Below are 19820 nucleotides of genomic sequence, written 5' to 3'. Positions count from 1 at the left end.
CTCTCCTACCTGTTACAATTGATCCCCGCCGCCGCCGCCACCCCCAGCATCCCGGCGGCCGCCGCTCCCGCCGCTCCCGCCAAGCGCTCGCCACCGGCGGCGGGCGGGGCCTCGCCGGGCCGCGGTAATGGCGCTGGGTGGCACCGCCCGCCGCCGGGGGGCGCGCTCCGCCCGCCCGCGCCGCGCCCGCTGCGCCCCCGCGTGGGGAACGCGGGGACATACCGCCGGGACATGGGAGACACCGCCCGGAGAGGGGATCCCACTGCCGGGGACATGGGAGACACCACCCATCCCAGGAAAGAAGGGACACACCGCCGGGAGATGGGATCCCACCGCCTTGCCCGGGAAAGAGGGGAAACACCGCCGGGAGATGGGATCCCACCGCCTTGCCCGGGAAAGAGGGGAAACACCGCCGGAAAATGGGACACACCGCTGAGAGATGGGATCCCACCGCCTTGTCCGGGAAAGGGACGGGAGTCACTGCCAAGAGCTGGAGTCCCCCCGCCCTATGTGCTTCCTACTGGGAAGCAGGGAGGGGTCGTTCGCCTCCTCTGTCAGCCCTGCGGGAAACGCAGCGACCCCGCAGAGTTATGTGAAATAGGTGCCTGGGAGCGGCTGTTGCAGGTTTCGTGATTTCCCCCTTTTTTTTTTTTTTTTTTTCCCTCATTCCAGAACCGAAAAATGCTGTCAAAACAATTCCAAGTATTTTCACTGTTTCCTACACGTGGTTGGGTAGTGCAGGATCATTTGTAGCAAGAAAGCTGTCGCCTCAGCTTGAGACGCCAAATACGCTTAGGTGAATTTTGCTAGAGCCAGAGTCCGGTTTAAATCAACATTATTTAAACATGTAACAGCATTAATAAGCAATGGCATGGGGAAAGGTTAGCACCTGGCTCAGGCTTAGCAGTTTAGAAAGTAAATGTAAGAAAGTTACCTGGGGCCAAACCTCCTGCTTCACTTGAAGAGAAGCGACCTCATTCCAAACTAGGGAAGTTTCAAAGGCAGACCTATGGACGAATGAAAGGTACATAATAGAAAAGGTGAGAGTATTGAGCAGTCTGTATCACCACCCATTGCCGTCCTTAATATCAGAACAAGGAAGTGGTGTATTGGAATGAAAAATGCAAATATTTGCCTGCCAGGATTAAGGAAATATCTATATGGCTCCAAGAAGATAGCTCAAAGGCGTATGTTAAGCCAGTGAGAATCAGCATAGATAGAGTGAGCACAAATCAGAAAGAATAATTTAAACATGGAGCACATCTACTTTGGTATCCATCAGAACCAGGAAAAGAATGTAAATTTTTGGGACTATGATGCACAAAAGGTATTTGATGGCTGTGCCAGAAGCATGGCTCTAGAGAGGACTACAGCAGTAGAAACAGAATGTCTGTAGTACTTTTGTTTATTTGTTATTTTCTTCCTTGGCAGGGTTCAGTTTTGCTTGCCAAGATGAGGAATCAAACACAGCAAGACTTTAGCATCACAGGGAATACATTTCTGCATAAAGAGGAAAATAAAGTATATAGCTGAAAAGGGAAGGGGTGATATGCCAGAAGTGGGGGATGTGATCCTTTCCCTTTACTCAGCACTGGCCAAGCCACACCTGGAGGGCTGAGTCCAGTTCTGGGCTTTCCAGTACAAGAGAGACATGGACATACTGGGAAGAGCCCATCAAATGTCCACTAAGCTTATTTAGAGACTAGAGCACCTCTCCTGAGAGGAGAGAAAGAGAGTTGGGACTGCTCAGCCTGAAGAAGAGAAGGCTCAGAGATATCTTGCCAATTAATAAAAATATCTGAAAAGAGAGGGTACAAGGAGGACAAAGCCAGTCTCTTTTCAGTGGAATCCAGTGACAGGAACAGAGGAGGGGGAGCAAACTGAAATATAGAAGGTTCCCTCTGAACATCAGGAAATTTTCTCTGTGAGAATGACTGAACACTGGCAGAGGTTGTCTGTGGAGTCTCCGTCCTTGAAGGTACTCCATAGCTGTCTGGACGTGGTCCTCTCAGTCTGGCAGTAGGTAGCCATGCTTGAATGGAGAGGTTGGACAAGTGACCTCCAGAGGTGTCTGCCAGTCTCAACAACGGTGTAATTATGTTGAAAAACCAATCACACCATCCTCCTCAATTAGAAAAAAAAAAAAAAAACAAACACAAAACAACCAAACCCAACCATAAAACACCCACCCATTTTAAGAGTCTATCAGCAAAGTTTCCTTATATAATCTAAATAAGTGCTCATTCTGTGCCAGCTGAAGGTAATACAACCCTTTTTTTTCTAATCTGCTTTGGGCAGTCTGCCATTACTTGTAGGCAGCTTCATGAATATCTTTAATTAACCTCAGCTTGCCTGCAAGGATTTCAGGGTCTCTGTCATCGCTGATCCTCCTGGGGAGCTGTACGAGGTGGTTGTCCCCGGCTGCCAAAGAGCAGCAACTCTGACCAGCACAGCCTGAATTGGCAAGGAGGTGGCTGGGCAGGTGTGCAACTACCAGGGCAGCAAACTTCAAAACAGTAAATTCTGGAAATAATTAACAGGCAGTGCCAGCCAACAAGCACAGCCGTTGTGGCGCTTCCTTTTGAGAGCACTTTAATGGATTTAGCAGCGAGTGAATTGCATCATGTACAGTTTTCCAAGGCTTTAAAAAATGAAATCCCTAAAGCATAGTCTGCTAGCAATATAATCTCAAAGTAGCATAGGTATTCTCATAGAGAGTGGGAGAGCCTTCCCCAGACATGTACAAATGCCAAACACTAAGTACTAGCAGCTTTTGGAAACATTGTACCAAGAAAAGCCCAGAATTCAGTTTCACAGTTTGCCTCCCCAGGCTCTGTGCACTCTGCAGCAAGTTTGAGCCTTGGGGTCTGATTTAAATTTTTGTTTTGTCTTGCTTTACAACAGAAATAAAAATTCTTAATTGTTATTAATTGTCCATTACATAGTATTAGAGCATGCTAGCATTCTAATTAACTTGTAAAATTCAGTCCAGAATACTTAGGCAAGTAATTTAATAGGATTCACAAAACACACACCACAGACTCGAAAGGAGATCATTCCTTCTATTCCAGTATAATGTGGGCTATGATGATTTTCTTCCTATGCAGTTTAAAGAAAATATGGTAATCTGCTTACTTATTTCTGCTTACAAACCCATTACAAAGTTTAACATTCTGCTGGTAATGTACTTGGCATCAAGTAGAGAAGTGCCATTATCCCCAGCAGGCAAGTCAGGAAATAGAGACAGAGAAGCTGAAATTAAATTCACAAAGGAAACATGTGGCAAAGCAGGGAATTAGGACTCCACGTCTCCAGACCAGCATATTAATCACAAAATTAATACAGTTTTTTTTTTTTTTACTCTCATCTCTCCCTTTAAGACCAGAGTAAAATGCAGTTTTAAGTAGGCATATGCTTTTGATGGTCTGTTTCCAGACTACTTTACATTTTCCATCACTGTTGAAATATCAAACTTATTGTACTGTGGCTGGCAGTGGCATTTTAGTGACATGGACTCAGCATGCCAGGTTAACAGTTGAACTCTTTGATCTTCGAGGTCTTCTCCAACCTAAATGACTCTGTCACTCTTAAGTGACAGCACAGAGCCTTTACCTATTCAGAGATAAATGCATGATCAGCTCTGCTGACATCGAACAAGGCCATTATTGTAAGCCTGAGGAAGAAGTGCAAAATAAATAGTTATTGGGGACAGATGAAAAGGCAGCTGTTTGGTCAAAGAATTTGACTGCTGGTCTCTAATCACAGCATTTTTTCATCAAGTTCTTTTTCTGGACATGAAAAAGTATTTTATGATTTTTCCAGAGTGGTATGAAGAGACATGAGTAGGTAACTTCTAACTGTGGTATCATGTAGTTCCAATTCCCCTGCCAGGGGCAGGGATGTCCTGCATTAGACCAGGTTGCTCTGAGCCCCATCCAACCCGGCTTTGAATGCTTCCAGGGATGGGACATCAACAGCTTCTCTGGGCAACTGTTCCAGGGCCTCACCACCCTCACAGTAAGTAATTTCTTTCTAATATCCAATCTAAGCCTATTCTGACTCTGAGAGCTTGGTAGCAGAGCAGCCCCATAGTTGTTTACCTTAATATAATCGGTGGATTTAAATTGTAAACTGTGTCAGTGTTCATGTCATACCTCCAAAGCTGTGAAGCTAAAGCAACAGTGAAGGAAACTTTGGCCATGTAAGTAGAAATAATTTTTGAACACAGGGTGTCCAGCTAAATATTCTTAGCAAAGCTGTTAATGAATTAACAGGTGAAAAATTATTTAGGTTTCACATTTTGGCTCAACATTATTAACTCCACTAATCAATTGAATAAGTAAATTTTGGCCACTATTTGATATCTCTAAAAAATATTGCTATTATTAAAAACAATATACAGTGTGCTCAGAAAACATTTTACTGATCATTCTAACATCCATATAAAAGAAGTCAGATTTCTGCTTTATGCATTTTAGACACACCTAGTATATTCAGCATCATTTTTTCTTGGAAGAGGGAAGGAGACTGTGCAAAACCAAGGATATAACTTTTATTGATCAATCTCAAACCTCTGCAAAATTGCAAAATCAATAAAGTTCCATATTTAGAAGCATAAATTTCTGCTTCCTGACAAGATCAGTACTTGTATAGACACAGTAGAGGCTAAAGAAAAAGCTTAAGGCAGCACCACAAAACAGAAATAATGACTCTTGGAGATCATGGTATTACTCTCACATTCTGTTTTCTGTTTCAAGCTTTTTGTCACTGCAATTCCCATCTTTTCCAGAACATTACAAAACCTATCCTTAGCTTTTCTGCATTTTCTGAAAATCCTCTTCCTGCAAGATACCCACTATCCCCCACCACTGCAATCAACTAGTTTAACTAATTTCCAAGAGAAAGGCTGGTGGGTAGTCAGAGCAGGGACAGAGAGCTGCCACATTGACATCAGGAGCTGTTTCAGGTTTTTATCACCACCATCTGCTCTTCTCACCCCTGTTTCAGAGCTGTAGCCCTCTGCCCCTGGAGCAGAGTGACCACCCATCTGTCCCCTTGCAAGGTGAGCAGCTTCACCTGGACTGCCACAGCTGCAGGTTTAAGTCAGTGCTGTGACTAGATGTGAGAGGAACATTAACTAGTCTGTATAAATATGTGGATGCTAAAGCCAAAATAATATGATTGGCCTTCTCCCTTGGCAAGAGTAATGCTGAGCATCAGCAACTTAACTCCACAAAGGGGAGTAATAACAGTAAAACAGTATTTGGATAAGAGCCTTTTTCTGGAGCTCTATAATGGTTTCTATGCTTTTTATTTTTGAGATGCTCTGCATGCTGCAAAGGGCAAGAGAGCCAAGAGCTAGTATGCACCTCCCCTCCGGAAACAGTCTGAGTGTTCTCAGAACAAGCTTCAATTTTCAGGCAATGAAACAATAAACCCCACTTAAATCCTATGCTCATACACAGCTGCTATCCAATGTCTATCCATTTAAAACACTTTCAGGCCTGCTGTTGGAGGACGGGGACTGTGCCCATGCCCGAAAGAGCACAGTGTTTTTGACACTGATTATTACATTTACCTTGGATTCTTAAGAAGCCTTTAGGTATTCAACTGACGGTGGAAAAGATTTGCCAATACTGAGGCATGCTGATTTGTTGGAGCAGTAACTGATGTTCATTTCCATACTTGTTTTACTATTCTCAGTCTTCACTATGCAATCCCAGCCTGAATCCTCAGAATGAGCCTGAGAAACACAGGACAGGAAGGAAGGAAGCTCCTAAATCTAAGATGCGTCTTCTCACCACATGATAATTTTTAATCAAATTAGTTTAAAAAGTAGTCAGATTATTATTTCCTTTTGCCATAGCATATATACATTTATATGAAAGCTGTTAGAAGTTGACTGGAAGTATCAGGCTCTCTTTTTTTTTGACCCTTATATCCATTTATTATGTCTTCTTTTCACAGCTTATGATCCCCTCTCTGACCATGTATCTGTGTAATAAGCATGGTCTAAGAAAAATGGTTGGCAAGAAAATAAACGCACTGAACTCTTGCTTAAATCAAACCAAGCACCTCTTCATCCACTGAGAATGTAATCTTTGCACCAGGATAATTCTGCAGATAATGAAAATTTATCACAGCATATAAGGGAAGAGATAATTATGTCCATTTCAAAGTTGAGTGCAATTAGAAATGCATGCTGATTTATAAAGTAGGCAGTACTCAAACACACAAAGTGCAATCCTGCTAATAAACCCATTAACAGCTTCTGCAACCCTCCTCTCCTTCACGTGTAACATTGTCAAGTTGCTGGTGACAATCTAGTAACACATTTGAAGTAATTTAAATGAGCTTTTTTCAAAATATTTTTTTCCTAAAAAAACCCCTATAACAAATCAAATTTTTTGCTGTTCATTCAGAAGAACCCATTGCTGTAGCTGTCTTTCAAAGTAGAGTCTGTGGATACCATACCAGATCTATAAAATCTCTTCAATACAATGGTAGACAGTCCTTGTTTTCTACCTTGTACCTAAGTATCATTTTCTCAGGTAAGAACCAGCATTCAGGGGAAAAAAAAGGCACTCTCTTGAGTAAAGGTGAATTTTATTGAAGTGATGGCCACATGAAAAGGCCATCGAAGACATTATTTCCAAACAAAATACTTATCTATCCAGACTAGCAATTCTGAAATTACTACAACAAATATATTTTTATCTCGTCATACATTTGGTTTCTCAGCTTATGAGTGGTGACTTATTTGCAAGGCTTCTAATGGAGGTATTTTCACAGTACCAACAATAGTAGAACTAACAGGTAGTTCAGGAAGTATTGACACACTGGGTGAAGCCAAGGCATAAGACAAATGAAGCATGTATGTTTAAGCTGCCTTCCAAGTCACTTAGTACAAACTAAGGAGAGTTTTTAGGCATTCCTCACAATTTCATGATATTATCATCTCTTATCACAGCAAAAAGATGGAGGGAGATAGACAAAGGAGGATTTAAATTTAGAAAATAATCTAACCCTATATTCTCACAGTTAATACTTTGGGGAAGGAGGGTCATGAAATAAAAAAAAGCCACTTTATACTCTCTTGTGTATAATTTCTAACATGGTTCCCTTTGACCATCCTGAACCGTATATTCAACTGGTCACATTGGTACAACAGCCTGACAAGCTCTGATCTTCCTGTCTTTCAGCTGGAGTACTTTTTGCTTGCACAGATGAGTCTCCCTTCTGGGTAAAGGGAAAATGAAAGACATATAACTCATTTCTAAGTCAGCATTAGGTAGCTAAAAATTCAGCCACAGTGCACATGCAGGTTTGGGAACATTGAAATCACTCTCATTTTTGGTTTTTAATTAATATATAATCTGCACAGTGACAGCAGAATCATTATTACTATTATTATTATTACTATTATTATTATTATTATTATGCCCTCCTTATGATTGGGCCAAAGGCAGACAAAGCTTATAAACATTTTGGGCAAGGGTCACATTTTCTGTGAAACATTCAATTAAATGTGGCACTGTAAAGAAAACAAAAAGAACCAGAAAGCTAAGCCAGCACAGTGCTCTTCCAAAAAAGAGCACCGCAGTATATCAAGAAGCAGCAGTACTAGTCAAAACTTTGAACTGCTTTTTGAAAGCAAATCACAGCTACAATGCTGCACATTACAAATGCAAATATATGGCATATAAAAAGTTCTCTATGCAAAATAATCCTGTTTCCAGTTCACATTCTTCTATGCCATTTACTCAAGTATCTGTTAAACTTTGATATATTTGCTCAGAGTCAGTTTATTGCCACACAGGTAAGTTCTGGCAATCTTAGCAACAAAAAACAGTTTAGTAACAGTTATTAAAATATTTTTACATAATTAAGACCTCAATCTTTCATTGTAAAAAAAATATATTAATGCAAGTTGTTCACTACATTCATAAGTATGGTACTCAAGTTTTAATAAAAACAGTGAGCATGCAACTCAGACTTGAAAGAAGTCAATAAACAACTGCTATTTCATACAGCCAGTGATATATGTTACTTGCATACCTTTATTCACAGCTTACAGTGTTAAATAATTTAAAGTTCTGAAATATGTGCATTTTAAGAATAATTTGTCACAGCTCTTTAGCAATAGCACAGACAAAATCAGGTCTGCTGCAAACAGAGTGTGAACTAAGTGAGGCAAGGCCATACCCTTCTACTCAGCTGGTTCCATTGTTAAAATCACAGCAGAAGGATGACAAGCACTTTTTTTATACATATTTCAAATCTCTCCTGTTGCTGTGTTTTGGCATTCTTTTGAGTGACATTAACCAATTCCAGCTGAATAAGGAGTTTGAATCCAATATCTGAGATCTGGTCCAAATCACAAATGCTGAAGAGAAGGTAAATCATTCCAAAGGCAAGTGCAAGAAAATCTAAACATAGCCTTGTGTTTGTTGCCTACATTCACCTAAAAGACTCGTCCCTCACACTACTGTTGATCAGTTCCATGTTCTGAAAGTCCACAGAGAAAGTGTTCCCCAGTAGCACAAACCATAAAATGTTCCAGTTAAAATACATATTGGAGGGGAAGAAAATAGAAGTACCTAAGACAGTGGAAAGGAATTAAAATACCTAAATAAAGCCTGCTGGCGTTGTTGATTGTGTACTGAAATATATACAACAAGCAAAAAATTAAACCAAAAGCAAACTTACTGAACAGTTTATTCTCAACATGTTGCCATTCTGCTGTTCATATGTTCAGATTAATCTCAGCCTGAAATAAGGCAATATTAAAGGAAAAAGCATAATTTCCTCAGAGCCTGAGCTAAGGTAGATAGGAAAGGAAGAATCCTATTTAGTATTTGTATGTGTACCAGAGAAAGACTCTCTGTAAAACAAAACAGAGAACATGAAAATACGAGTGAAAAAACCAGAAAGACTCTGGTTTAAACATAAGCAGGATTCAAACACATGTGTATGCTTTTAAAAACCTTACAAATAAATTAAGATGGTGAAAGGCATTATGGACTGTAAAGAGGATAAGACAACTTAAGGTAAAAAAAGGTGCTGTGTTGATAATAGAAGCAGAGATGGTAGAAATTTATTTTTCTTGGAAAAAACTTTTAACATTCTGTTGAGTAACCTGGAACAGAAATCATCTCATCTGTGCAAAAAAATCTGTGCAAACGATGTGCACACACATAGGTAAGTGAGAGAATAAGATCTTCAATAATTAGAACATTTAAAAGATGCATCTTTTGACAAAAGCTTAACTCTTCTCTCTCAGAAGTCAATGTTAGGAGTCTGACCTGTGGGCTCAGATTCTTTCTTTAGTGTCTTCACTACGACTAAGTCAGTATGAGTAGTCTTGTCATCCAATTAGACATCATTACAGTAATGGAACATACCTTCCTGGTTTGTTCCACAAACTTCCAACCTCAGATTAAAAAGCCCTACCTTAAGCCCCTTCTCACAAAGCTTCAGCTCACTTAGGACCTCTGAGTCTTGGAGTGCTGTCCTAAGGCTTCCATAGGTGCCATTAATCTCTAATACAGTACCATGCCCAAATGTGACAAGCACTTTATTTCTTACAATTTCTGCACCCTCTACATTTTGTGAACCGTTGCCTTCATGCTCTGCAAAAGCAAAATAATTTAAGAAAGACTGTAACATTAAAGCAGTAAATGCCCTGTTTCTTAATTATCTTACATTTTGTGATGGCTATCACAAGAGAGAAAATAATTTTAAATTTCTTAAATGTGCAGAGAATAACACTAACCATATAGATTAGCTAGCTGGCAGTGATATGTGAAAGCAACTCCAAACACATTTAAATGCTTTAAATCTAAACTCTAGTTATTCCAGTTAATGTATCAGGTCAAACTTTTAAAGTTATATCAAAAGAGCTATCACAGGTTGACAAATTCTGTTTCCAAGCTATTTGCAATTATTCACTTCTCATAGTTCTTATTATTAGCTTTAACATTTACAAGAAAAATAGTTCACTGCTGCCAGAGCATAACATAGGACCATCTTTCAGAGCTACTGCAGGCTTCTTTCTTAGTAGAGCCAAAAAAGCTGAAAATAACACACAAGAATAAAACCCTGTAGTTCAATGCTACAACACCAACAGATCTACAGTAAGATTTCTCAGGTTTGCAGCTGTGGAATGTTTGTAAAGATTCAGTGTTTCCACTGTTTTATCGAAGTCCTGACCAGCTGTGGAGATATGAAGCCCACCCAGAAGGCCGTGAGGTACTCTCTTCTTCACCTGAAGGAGGAAGAAAAACATACTTTTTATTATGTTAGACATTGCATCGTTTGGCTACATCACCTTGCCCCCACTCCGTGTCTTTATCCTTTTTCAAATGTTGTCCTCAAGCTTGCTGAAAAAGGAACTCACTCTGGGGCTGATATAGATATGGGTTGTACCACCAAGTCCACTTTACTTGGGGTACTTAAGAATGTCTGAAAATGGTAATTTATCACCATTCTCCAGAAAAATTCAGTCTTCATTAGAGGGCCAGAACAGTATCAACATGCTACAAACTTGACTTACATCTTATTTTTCCAAATGCACACTCTATCATGGAATGCAATACTTGAATGCTTCCCTTTTTAATGTGATTTTGTTCACAAGTTATAAGTTCTTATAATTACATGTTGCTTCCTGTTTATATTAATTCTAAGATAAAGTACAGTCAGTTGCTAATGAAGTACATGAAGCTACAGTTACTGTCATTGAGAAATGACAATACCTTAAAAAGCATTTTAAGGCAACAAATGCTCAGAGTATTTGAAGCAGAAAGAGAACATTACTGTACACAGAAATCCTGTGTTAGTCTCTTGCAAATGCCTAACTCTTTTTACGTCCTTCCCTAGGTCCTTTATTTCTTCAAAGAAAAGTATATTTTAAGGTATCTTTAAATGAATTATATTGAAACTAATATTAGATCTGCAGTACTGTCTTAAGAAGACCACTTTAGTTATTTGTTTAGAACATCTGCAAAGAAAATAATTAAATTATATAAACCTCTATTTTGACAAAAATTTTTTAAATTCTACTCAAAACATGGACACATTTTTCAATTTACCACTGTCTTCTTAAAATGGGAATGTTTCAGAAGAAATTATATTTTATGCCAATTTTATGATATGTGTTCTGTTTACTGAAAACTGAATAGTAACTTCCCAACAAAGAAAATGGTTTTAGGACTAGCTCAGTGGCATTGATACTAAGTTTTGTTTTTTCTCAAAGGTCTACACAACAGACAGCACAGACATTCTTTTTCTGTGTTTCTTCTTTTTTGTGACAATATTTTAAACACCACCTACCTTGGGCAATTGCAACCAGCTTCCCCTTTTCTTCAGGGCTGAGCTGCAACATGGTGTCTATTACTGGGAGCAGCCGTTCCTTCTCACTTCCTGATTTCAGAAATATGAACTGCAATAGAACATTCTTCAAGTATTCTAGATTAGCCACAGACTTTTCTCTCTCTTGATTTCTTTCCAATCTTCTTATTTCATTCTTAAGAAGCTGCAGACGAGGGGAAAAAAATAAGTAATACTGCTTGCTTCATTTAACGAGTAATTGAACAAAGGTGTTTTGAAGAGCTAAAAAAAGAATTGCACAGCTTGCTTCAAAAAGAATGTTTGTTTAGCAACATATTCAGGACAAAAATCCAGTGAAAATTAAATATATGATAATGTTGTAAGAAATAACTTATTATTGACTTAAAATAACATTTTTTGATAAAATTTGTGAAGTAGAGATATAGTATCAGTGATAAAAGAGTAGTATCAGTTGAATAGTTAAATAATTCAGAAACCTGATGATATTAATTAAAAGTATTTTAGAAAAGAAAGCTTAGTACATTTAGAAATATCTTCAGAAAGCTCACTCATACATTAGTTCACATGTCTTCTTTTAACTAAAGACAGCTAAAACAGGTTAAAGAGAAACCAGACAGTGCTTCCCTTAGGATTTACTGCTTTTATCTAAGTGAAAATAGTACAGACCCATTACTAAACATTGAACTTCGAAACTCCTGAGGTTTTTCTGTAGAAGTTTTTACTCCACATCCCTCTCCCCCTCCCCCCCATGCATACCCAACTAGAAACTGTGGTGAAAAAGAACCGAAGTAGACTCTGGAAGCACTAATTAGACCTATGGCATAAAAGCCCCTTCCAAAGTAAGTTTTACCTCACCAAAATTTTGTAGACTGGGATTTTCTGAAAGATATTTGGTCTAAGAAACAGACCATGGAAATTAGAGCTGTTCTCACATCTCTTGTGTGTCTGCTAACCTTTATTTGTTCCATTAGGATTGCATTCGTTGCTTCTGATTCACGAAGTAATTCGTTCAAGTGATCAGCACTCTTAGTTGTTGTGTTTAGTTTCTGAATCAGTTCATCCTTGGTGAGATCTGCTTGCCACTGAGATGGTTCTGCAATTAATTGGAAAATAAAACTAAGAGAAGGAAAAAGCACCTGCATCTACCTTCATACTAACTTAACATCAGGATTTCCTTAATTTAATTTCTTATGAACAGAATTAATGCAAAGTCAGAGTGCAGACTTAACAGGCATCAATGCTGCTGCTGCATGCTTGTTTTCTGATCTATTTTTGTTTATATATTAGAAAGGGGCTGGCAAAACATGTCTAGAGTACCTCAAGATACCTGGTTTTAATTAATTCCTTGTTTCCTACCCTCAAATGGAGATATTCAACAGTTATCCATGAAGCGTTCAGTAGACTTTTAAAACAGGATTAAATGCTACCATTTATTTTTCTGGTTTTGGGGACTCCTAAAATATTCTTTTTCATGCTGGATTTCACTTTCCTAGAAAAAAACCCTAAGAATAAAGTACTCTTCTAATAAGCCTCATTAAGATGAACAGAAATTTTATCCTTTCATTAACAGGGCTGAATCAGCACTTAATTGTCCCTAGTAGAGACTCATCCAGAACACTAATTTTTCTGTAACTATTCACTGACTTGCTCACTCAGTGTTTTCCCTTTAAAAGCTCAGAAATATGACACCTTTAAATGACTAAAACCTGTAGGAATGTCCTACTGTTAGTCCTAATTCAATAACATAACTCCTACAAAAGTTCAGGACAACGTGAACTCAGTGGCACTTGACTAGACTTGAGTCTTCCACCTAAAAGCACGAAAACACAATGCTCTAAAATATTTTGAGGGCATGAACTTCTACAACCCATGTAGGCAAGTGCTTCTGAAAGCCGGGTTCTACCTACCAGGCTTTGCTTCTGATGAGTTCAGCAGCTGCTCCAAAGATTGAACATAGGTGCTGGCTGAGGAGACAGACTCTGTGTCTGTTGTTTCCATACCTTCTCCCTCTTCCCTAGCAACAGTGTGCATGTCGAGGACAGGAAGGTCAATGTTCCGCCTTTCTCTCAAATTCTTTGTTGCCAGATTTGAAACAGCTGGACCTGAAAGATATTTACTGATGTTCACATCAGAATGAAATTGGGAGGGCTATTTCCTAGGTGTGACTGTCTGGGATTGAGAGTGGTACATAAAACAATCTTCAAAATGCAGGGGAAGGTGAAGAAAAAGAAAAAGCCAGATATGCATGTAACATTTATAATAGTAAAATACAGCCTTTCACCTCCGAAGGGCCATTCCAAGCAAAATCTGGTTCTAAACCCAAACTTGATTGGCAATATTTATTTCAGTGACTATGAAACCTTCATGTACATCTCCCTGAAGATACGTTTCAGCTATGGTAAGAGTAACAAATACCTTTAATGCAAAACAGAATTTGCTTTTGTTTCAACAAGTCCCATGGTAAATTCTTCGGTTTTATTACTATGTGCATGACCCTTCTACTTCAGTAACAACAGAGTAACTTCTTAAACTGTTACTGCTGCTTGGGAAATGTCCAACTACATCCTGATTAGTAACTTTACAAATACAAAAATAGCAGTTGAGATTGAAGACAGTAAAATCTTAAATTGGAAGAAGGATCAAATAACAAGTATACAGACAACAAACATTCTTAAAACAGCTTCCAGTACACTTTTCTTTAGCTTTACACTTCATACTTGAGGCAGATGTCCACCATGCTCCAAAACCTGAGACAACCTGATAAGAACACCAAATATTTACAAAGCATTTTCCCTCCATCTGTCTGACAATGCAGATACTACAGAATAGGTATCAGTAATGCAGATTCTAGAACAAAATAGCTCCAGTTAGAAGTGACCTACAACAAGTATCTATTCCAACTGCCTGACCACTTCAAGGCTGATCAAAAGTTAAAACATTATCAAGGGCATTGTCAAAACACCTCTTAAAACACTGACAGGTTTGGGGCATCAATCACTTCAATGGGAAGCCTGTTTCAGAGTATGACCACCCTTGCAGTAAGAAAATGCTTCCTAATGTCCAGTCTGAACCTTCCCATGGCAGCTCTGAACCAGTCCCACATGTCCTATTAGTGAATAACAGGGAGAAGAGCTCAGCACTTCCCTCCTCACCTCCCCCCACTCAGGAATCTGTAAGACAGCAATGAGGTTGCCCTCAGCCTGCTTTCCTCCAAACTAGACCAACCCAGAGTCCTCAGCTGCTCCTCACAGGACAGTCCTTCCAGCCCTTCCACCATCTTTGTTACCCTCCTCTGGATGTATTCAAGGACCTTATTAGGATTCTGAAGCAACAGTAAGTAATAACAAAGACGCTTTCCTGACTTGATATCTGAGGACTGATATAGCATGCTGCAGATTTTCCAGAAAAAGTTGCTGGTGATTTTACAGAATCAAATACTTTAAGTATGTTGTAGCTTCAGACTGAGGTACACAGATCTGTAAGTAACCCATGAAAACCTGGGATTCTGCCTGGAAGTTACCTCTAGTGCTTGGTTCACTCTTGAGTTGGAAGAGCTGAGCTTCTACTCTGGAGAGTTGCTGCTGAAGTGTTTCTACTGTCTTCCTGTGCTCTTCTTGCAAGTTCCTGACCTGATCTCTGAAATTGTTCCGGAGAGCTTCATTCTGGGCTGTCAGCTGACTCAACGCCTGGGCGTGCTCTGTTTTGATGACCATGTTCTCAGACTGTATTGTGCAGAGTCTGAAAACAGTGCATGCACAAACAGTAAGACATAAGCAGCAAAACACTCTAAGTTTTACATTTCAAAATTTTTACAGTTTGAGGCAGTTTTCAATTTTCATGTGTGTGATTATCTTAGAATGACTATGTGTGGAACTTTTTTTTCATTTAAAGTCCTCTTTTTACAGGGAAAACCTGAGATTGAAAAAGTTACACATTACTTACTAAAGGAATGCACTGTGCTATATAAACTCTTGACTTCTATTTCAGAACAAAAAATTCAGACATCTTTGGATAAATAAATAAAGTCACAAGCAATTAAACAAATGCATTTATGGGAAAACTAAGTCCAGGACTTACCCTTATAAGAATACAGACTTAAACAGAGCCAGAGTAGAAAAAACCAGTGTTTTGGTATAAAGGGAACCTACTGTGAAATTGGTTGTTTCCAGAAAAATGCAGAACATAATTTGGTTGACTACAGTGAATCATTATGTAGCTATCAGGAACAAGATAAAACTGTACAAGAAGTCAACAGTTCCTAATATCAATCTGTAATTTCTAATTAATACTTCATGTGAACTTCTTTGTACCCTAAATGGAGAAGAAAAGACAATGACAGACTCTTGTGAGGAGCTCAAGTATTAGGTACTCATGTAATTTTACAAGAAATGATACAGATTAAACAGATTGCTTTCATTTTGAAAGAAACAGCAAATTAACCCTGTGGCAAGCACAATCTTAAAATACAGTAATTACTTTCTGAAAGAAAGGCACTTGGTGGACAAGAATGGGGTATTTTGTCAGTGAACTTGATTACTTTGCATATAATTATCTTATTTTTTTCAAAGAAAACAACCATAAAATTTAGTAGAGCAGTATACCACAAATGTGGTGCTAGGCATTAGACTTAAAAATAGTCAATGTACTTAAAAAATGTTAATTTTTAGATCTGATAGTTAAGAGGTAGAAAGCTTGCAGACATCTCAATTTCCCCAATTAGCTACTATTTCATTGTAATTGAGGAAACTTCTGATAGTTCGTGAAAAATAGCAAATAATCCTTTTGAAAATTCCTTTAACTTTCTCAACAACAATGCCCTTTCTTTGTGTAGTACAGTTACAGGCTTCTACATGCTAAGATCTTAAAATTCAAACAAAATAAAATATCTATTCATCAGCAGACCATACTTTTCACGGAGTTCTGCTTCTTTTGCAACAGTCTCTTGCAGCATCTTATTGTGTCTTTCCAGCAGGGTGTCGTGTTCAGACTGCAATGCCTGGAGTTCAGATGCATTCATCTGTGAATTATGCTGAGCATCTTGCAGTTTAACTTTAAGTTGATCTATCACCATTTCCAACTGTTCCCTGCACGTGGAAGGAAAAGGAATACATAACATGCATTTAAAATAATTACATTATTTCAGAACCTCTATGATATCCACAACATTTAGACAGCTGATCCAATTTGCTATTTATTAATAAATCAACTAAGCACTAAGACCAAAATAATCTTAGAATGTGGCTACAGCAGAAACAATCAAATCCTCTTTCAACATAGATACAAATAAGTTTGCCACATCCCATCTGAACTGCTGGGAATGCAACTATTGGGGTAGGAAGCATACTGATAGCACTTTCTGCTTCAAAGAGGGACAAGACAGAAGGAAAATAATATATGGCATTCAGGTGGGAGAAAAAATTTCTTCTTAAAAGTGGCAAGGCTTTTTTTTTTTGTTTCTTTAGTAAATGCACATCAGTTCAGTAAGACCAAATACAGGGGACAAACGGTTGGAGTAGATTTTGAGCAAATTACTAGAAAGCAACATCAAGTCCATAACAGATAAACTCAGCTGGTCAGAAACAATTCAAAATCCGAAATACCAGGAAGAAAAAAATCTTAATTCACACACATTTTTTTTTCACTGATTTCTATGTTTATATATGCAGACACCTCCATTATCTCATGAACTGTGTATCTCACTAATCCTTAGAGCTGATACTTGTAAATAATTTCTTATGGAACCCTTTGTCATCTATTTATTGCTCATCCAATTTGTTTCCAAGATGGTCTCTCTCACAAAAAAAGTAACAATACCAGAACTTCTTAAAATTCTGCAAAAAGGAGAGACAAAGAAACACAAGTCTTACAGTTTGGTTGCTCCAAAAGCAAGAATATTTCAAAAACCCCAAACCAGTCCTAAACCCAAGTCCTCTTACAAGGCACGAGTCGCCCTCTGGTGGATTTTTGGCTGCAGTTGCTGGTACCGACTGAAAGTCTGGGTCAGAAAAGAATCCTGACATTTCACACATACACGCCCAGTCTATCACCAAGGGCAGCTATCAATGACTAATAAAATTAACTTGCAGAAACTAATTGACTTTTGCAGTGAGTTGAGACATTTTCTGAAGCTAATCTAAACTCACCTGGCTTATGACTATACTTTAAGGATTTTCAGGGAACTTTTGGTCGTGTTACTCTTTTCTTCCAAGTCTTTTCTCAAATGATACAACGTACAGGATTTCCTAAATCTGCTGGAAGTGATGACTGAATTTGCATCCAGAGATTTACCTACACTACTACTCATTCCTGAAAAAGTTCAAAGTGAGCTCAGCTGAACTGAACCAATTTCTTTACTTAGTTGCAAATGGCACTTGGCACTTCATGTCAGAGAAAACGACATGTCAAGTCTACACAGAATGTACTGGCTAGTTTTTACTCATGAGAGTAATAAAAAATTTCCTAAGACCTTAATTTTCGTTCTGACTGTAACAATATGTAATCTACACAAAAACAGTGGTTGGAAAGACAAATCTAGCTATGAGAAACTGATATAGCACCACAACAATAGAAACTGATAATATTTCTTCTGTTCAGCTAGGCAGTGCCACAGTCAGCTTACAGATCAAGTAAGAATGTTAGTTTTACCTTTCTTGTTTAGCTCCTTCAGATTCTGTCCGAGCAGCAGATTTATTTTTTTGCTGTTTTAGAACATTATGAACACGGACTTTGTAGCTCTCAAATTCAGATGTAACAGCTGCTTGTTCAGCCTATCACACAGAAAACAAACCTGTGAGTTATACTATTGACTACTGCTCCCTTATTTCTCTATAATGAAATTCATCTTATACTGAAAAAAATTAAAACCACCTGCTGCATTTCCTTCTTTAAAACAGATAATTAAAACAGTGACCACCATAACAGATGTTTCTTTAGATTTTAACGGAGTATTATACAATGCAAGTTATATTCCTTTGTCTTTTCTTTAAAGACCTTTCTTTTCCCTGAGTGTATATTTAGTGTTCATCTTAAATAAACCCTGGCACCTCACAAGTTTTTCCTTACTGGAAATAGAAGTATGCAAGTCCAGATTTCACCCCAAGGGATATACGTCAACCAGCACAATCTGGCTTGTCCTTTATACCACAACTCAATTACTCGGGTAATTCGCAATTCTTGACAGATAAAAAGAGAAGAGTGAAATATGTGCAAAATATTTTTGAAGAACCAGAGAGTGCAAGAATCTCCCTTCTTAAGCATCTGAGATTATTTCCTCCACTGGAATACCTGGGCTGCTCTGCACTCTTCTTGCAAGGTTACAATTTTTTGCTGGCAAGCACTCATTGTACGCTGGTGCTGCTCTGAAGATGTTCGCAGTTGCTCCTGAACTTTATGCTTTTCTGATGTCAGTACAGCCACTTGAATCTGAAAAAAATCAGTTAAAAACTTTACTATCACAAAAACTTTTCTTACTTCTCCAAGAGAACATGGCACTGAGAACTCAGGACTCTATTACAGTAATTGCTGCATAGAACTGGTGAATACAAAATTAAAATCCAATAAAAATAGAATTAAAAAAATAGACATGGGTTACCATGTTTTAATTTTTAAAAGGTAATGTTGCTTAAAGAGAGAATTGAAGATAAAATTACAATGCTGGGGTGGCAGCATTTAAGAAAACCAACCTCTCTCCCTTCCCTGCTTCTTTCATTACATTCCAATCCATTTATATTCTGTATACAGATGGGCAACACTTAAGATTTTTCCTGACAATCTTGTGCTCTTCTGTTTTTAAACTGAGCAACTTCCATTCTTAAAGAATCATTAAAAAATATATTCCAGTTACAAGCTGCGAACTCCACAGTCCTCTTCTTTGGTGGAAAGAGACAGAAAAGGGAAAGGAAAAAGGGTAAATCTGCTTAAAGAAAATCACAGGAAAAATATTTGGGAAAAGCAGCAAAGAGACAAAACTCATTTAAGAAAAAAAATCTAGAAGTAAAAACAGCACTTCCTTATACTTCAGCCTATATTCCATGTGCCCAGTAGAAATCACAGCCTTACTACTTAAATGAGAAAACTTGTACTAACAAAAAAGGGAAGTTTCTTGCCTTATAGGCTTCCACTTGCTGTTGACTGGCTTCCAGTTCCCCTCTCAATGATGCCTGCAACATTAGATGGTCACTTTCCTGCAAGATAAAATTACCTGGATATTAAAAACACCTCCAAACCTCAGTAATCTAAAAATTCAGCTACTAACTGTTTTTAAAAATCTAGTTTAAAAATAGAAAACACAATCATTAGCACATGCACTTACAGCTTGTTTTGAATCAGCCAGTTCTTTTTTGGTTTTCACCAGGAGTTGTTTAATCTTGGCATTTCTTTCCTCATCCTGTTGCACAGTTGACTGAAGTGACTCTAATGCAGAAAACAACAATTATATGCAAAGGAAACTTCCCCTCTAATATTTCCTTAAA

At 38.3% G+C, this 19820-nt stretch overlaps 2 protein-coding genes across 3 annotated transcripts in view; both read right to left on the bottom strand.

Moving 5' to 3' along the window:
- Positions 1–86, bottom strand: part of LIMS1 (LIM zinc finger domain containing 1) — a 67543-nt gene extending 67457 nt beyond the window's left edge. For both annotated transcript variants that reach the window (XM_088160110.1, XM_088160111.1), the window contains exon 1: positions 10–86. In XM_088160110.1, the coding sequence (XP_088016236.1) occupies positions 10–50 (41 nt within the window). In that variant the 5' untranslated portion in view covers positions 51–86. The remainder of the gene's footprint in view (positions 1–9) is intronic.
- Positions 87–6589: 6503 nt separating this feature from the next.
- GCC2 (GRIP and coiled-coil domain containing 2) overlaps positions 6590–19820 on the bottom strand; it is a 29751-nt gene continuing 16520 nt past the window's right edge. Inside the window, exons 14-23 of the mRNA XM_014885130.2 lie at positions 19661–19761; positions 19455–19532; positions 18634–18771; positions 17995–18116; positions 16257–16433; positions 14870–15087; positions 13257–13451; positions 12303–12442; positions 11332–11533; positions 6590–10267 (exon numbers count right to left, since the gene is read on the bottom strand). Of these exons, the coding sequence (XP_014740616.2) occupies positions 10197–10267; positions 11332–11533; positions 12303–12442; positions 13257–13451; positions 14870–15087; positions 16257–16433; positions 17995–18116; positions 18634–18771; positions 19455–19532; positions 19661–19761 (1442 nt within the window). The 3' untranslated portion in view covers positions 6590–10196. The remainder of the gene's footprint in view (positions 10268–11331; positions 11534–12302; positions 12443–13256; positions 13452–14869; positions 15088–16256; positions 16434–17994; positions 18117–18633; positions 18772–19454; positions 19533–19660; positions 19762–19820) is intronic.

The sequence above is a fragment of the Sturnus vulgaris genome, chromosome 2 (assembly GCF_052056855.1).
Source record: "Sturnus vulgaris isolate bStuVul1 chromosome 2, bStuVul1.hap1, whole genome shotgun sequence".
NCBI classification, from domain to species: Eukaryota; Metazoa; Chordata; class Aves; order Passeriformes; family Sturnidae; genus Sturnus; species Sturnus vulgaris.
The sequence above is the reverse complement of the archived record's forward strand: the minus strand, read 5'-3'. Positions and strand labels throughout refer to the sequence as shown.